This window comes from Gekko japonicus, unplaced genomic scaffold (genome assembly GCF_001447785.1).
Source record: "Gekko japonicus isolate JY-2015 unplaced genomic scaffold, Gekko_japonicus_V1.1 scaffold3470, whole genome shotgun sequence".
NCBI lineage: Eukaryota > Metazoa > Chordata > Lepidosauria > Squamata > Gekkonidae > Gekko > Gekko japonicus.
The window spans coordinates 94,925-98,685 of NW_015170376.1; the positions used below are offsets into that span (position 1 = coordinate 94,925).

Consider the following 3,761-nt stretch of genomic DNA (forward strand, 5'->3'; position numbering starts at 1 on the left):
GGTGTGAATAAGACCAACAGTTTAGTCTGTGTGACTAAGAGAGTTGATGCTGTTCAGTGTGAATATATCTATACATATGCGATAGACTGTTTGTGGCACCAAGCTTTGCCAGTTATATTTACAAGTTCCTTTCGTCAGCAACTGTTCAAAATAACCAGAAACCTATTTTGTTCTTTATTAAATAAATCAATTTTTGTTTAAACGTATCCCAGAAATCAGTACAGTACTTCCTCAGGGCCACGTAGTCCTCTGAAGTGCCCAGACCCTAGGTCATACTACCAAAAGAGAGAGAACTGGAATTTATAATTCCTGGTGGCAGCAGAAAACTACCAAGTTTATGTACTCAGAGAGTGTTTAAAGGTAAAACCTTTCCCCCTATAAGTAAGGACGTCACAACTAGAAACTACGTTTTCCCTCTCTCAAACAAAAGGTGGATGGCGACCTGTTCCCAGCGTCAAAACTCAACCGGGGGGGGGGTCGGGATTTCTGCAGAATTGCAGCATCTGCACAATATGTCTCTCAAGGCATCCACTCACCTTTTAGCTGCTCCAGGACCTCCATCTGCCCTGAAGACACCATCCCTTTGGCTTCCTGCTCCAGTTTGCCCTGCAGATGCTTCAGGACTTCCTGATGCAGAGAAAAAAACATGGACCTGAAAGCATGTTCCCGAGGAGGACAGACGACAGAGTTTGGGAAGATGATGGAGTCGAGGCATGATCAAGCTTTAGAAAATTACACTTGGCGGAGAGATACCTTTGTTTCCCAGCAGGGGTCATTTCCTGCCGGAGCGCACCAGAGTGGCACTCCGGCAGTAAGGAGTCCAGCAAGCCCCACCCCCAGCAGCCCTCAGTAGGGCCACGAGGAGCGGGAAGCAGCAAGGTAAGTTGGACGGGCCCCTGCCTTCCCTGGCCCGCCCGCCACCGTCGGGCTAGGGAAGGCCTTGCAAGGAGTGGGGAGGCATTTAAATGCCTCCCAGTGCCTTCTCCCACCCACCTGCAGAAGCTGGCGGGTGGGGGAAGGCCTGTTACCTTCCCACCGAAGTGGTACATATTTATCTACTTGCAATTTCTTGCTTTTGAACTACTAGGTTGGCAGGAGCTGGAACTAGAGACGGGAGCTCACTCCGTCATGCAGCAACTCGGGTCTCGAACTGCTGAACTACTGACCTTCTACTTGAGGCCCCCCCAGCCTTCCCTGGCTCGCCCGCCTGCCTAAGCGGGCAGACCAGAGAAAGCCTTCCAAGGAGCGGGAGCCCAGGGCTCCCACACGCACCCAAGCCCGCAGGAACCCAGGGCAAGGCTGATAGGTGCTTGGATCTAAGAGACTCTGTTAAACATTTGAAAATTGTAATAAAAATAATTTTTAGAAAAATCTCTTAGATCAGTGGGTGTGGCCTATGCAAATAGGTCATGCTAATGAGTTATGCTAATGAGCTCCTGCACCTCTTTTTCTACAAAATGACCCATTTCCCAGAATACCAGAACTTAATGAAGTTCATGGCAGGAGTACAACCAAAAAATGGAAGAACAACACAACCTGGTAAGTAAGATACAACTAGGCATGTAGTACAAATGTACAAAACACCAGTATATAATTTAATAATGCATCCAGAAGTGCTCAGATACAATTAAAAACAACAGTCCTGTGGTTCAGGATAAAAGTACCTAATCCCAGTCCTGCCCCCCTAATTAAAAGCCCCACCCCACAAATAGCCATGCCACAAAGCTTATTTTTGAGGAGAGACCCTCCCTGCTGGCCTGCTGCTGTTTCCCAGAGGCTCATGGGAAAGCTTTCGAAAGACTCACCATGACCCAGGTGGTCTACAGCAGGACTGAGCTAACAGAAAGGGGGATGGTTGGAGATGTACTGAAGGTGCCACTCTTGAGTGCCCTTCTAAGCCACCTTGCCCTGCGGAAGGGAACTCAAAAGCCATTTAAATGCCTTCTGGATGCAATTAAATGCCCTCTGAGCTGTTTTTTTCCCCTAGGAACTGACATGCTCACTGCCCTGTCCCTTGAAAGGGAGGGCTAGAAAGAAGATCAGAGCCTCCCCCTTTAAAGACAGACATTCAGATTAATTTACATAAGAACATAAGAGACACCATTTTTACATAAGAGGGCCAATGGCCCATCCAGTCCAACACTCTGTATCACACAGTGGCCAGAAATACCAGTGCCATCAGGAGGTCCACCAGTGGGGCCAGGACACTAGAAGCTCTCCCACTGTTGCTCCCCCCCCAAGCACCAAGAAGACAGAGCATCACTTGCCCCAGAGTCCCTATCTATACCTTGTGGCTAATAGCCACTGATGGACCTCTGCTCCATATGCTTATCTAATTCCCTCTTGAAGCCGTCCGTGCGCCACCACCTCCTGTGGCAGTTTAATTAACTGTAATTTAACTGCCCCCATAAAAATGTAAATGCCCTCAGAACAAAAATTTCCTAGCTATGGGCCTGAGCCCTGCTGTGTGCTGGTGGCCTCCCCACTGCCCTCTTTCAGCCACCCACCTTCATATCCGACGTCTCATTTTCCAGTTTGGAGAGGTGGTTGGAGTTGTCCTCCAGTTCCCTGCGGAGATGCGTATTCTCCTTCTTCAGCGCCTCCACCTGCCTCACCAGTTGGTCGTAGGATGTCACCGATCCAGACATTTTCAGCTCCTCCATCGACTGGGGATGGGCAGAAAGAGAGAGAGTAGAAAGGAGGCCTCAGAGAGATGCGTCACCAAGGCCAAACCCGGCCATCGGGTTGCAAGCAGCCTGCTCGCCTGGGGTGAACGAGGGGCACGGACAGGCGACCAAAGGCTGGTTCTTTTAAGCCACCGACTCCTCACAGGTAAGCTGGGGGCAAGGAAATGTACAAAAATGGTCTGATGACTAACAGATTTATTGTGCGAGAACCGGAGCCCCATTCCATCAGGTGTGCAAAGCGCTGTCAATCTTTCATTGCCAAAGGGGGGGGCGGGGAATGTAAACCCTGGGGCTGTGAAGGTGGTAAGGGGCTGTGATTCAGCTCGGGACATTTCTAGGCAAAACTCAAACATACAATACGCACATTACCACAAACTTCCTGGAGGGGCAATAATTTTAGGTTGTGGGCTTAAAGATTAGACTACTGTAACTCACTCTACACTGGCCTTCCCTTGAGACTGACCCAGAAACTCCAGCTGATCCAGAATACGGCAGCGTGAGTCCTGACGGGAACGCCACGGACAGCACATATACAACCTGTGCTGGTCCAGCTACACTGGCTTCCAGTGGAGTACCAAGTCAGATTCAAGGTGTTGGTATTGACCTTTAAGGCCTTGGGCGGTCTGGGTCCAGCATATCTTCGGGACCGTCTCCTCTGGTATGTCCCTGGGAGAGCATTATGCTCAGCTGAGAGCAATCTACTGGTGATCCCCGGCCCCAAAGACATCCAGCTGTCCTCAACCAGAGCCAGGGCTTTCTCAGCCCTGGCTCCGACCTGGTGGAACTCTGTGCCAACTTCCATCAGGGCCCCGCGGGACTTAACGCAATTCCACAGGTTTCAGATTAAATTATCGACACCATCTGGAGCCCCATGTACTCGGGGACGGGGCAATTCAAAAATTCAATTGATGATGATGATGGCAGAAGGGTTTGTGAGCTCCGCTTCTTCTAGTGCAGGGGTGGACAAACTGCGGCTCCGGAGCCACATGCGGCTCTTTCACACATATTGTGCAGCTCCCAGCAGGGCAGCTGGGGAAGCAAAGGGGAGGCGTGCTTTTTCTCCCGCCCTCCCTC

At 50.5% G+C, this 3,761-nt stretch overlaps 1 protein-coding gene across 1 annotated transcript in view; it reads right to left on the reverse strand.

The window, feature by feature from the left end:
- APC2 (adenomatosis polyposis coli 2) overlaps positions 1-2,648 on the reverse strand; it is a 46,277-nt gene extending 43,629 nt beyond the window's left edge. The window contains 2 exon segments of the mRNA XM_015418251.1: positions 537-627; positions 2,508-2,648. Of these exon segments, the coding sequence (XP_015273737.1) occupies positions 537-627; positions 2,508-2,648 (232 nt within the window).
- Between the last annotated feature and the right edge of the window lie 1,113 nt (positions 2,649-3,761).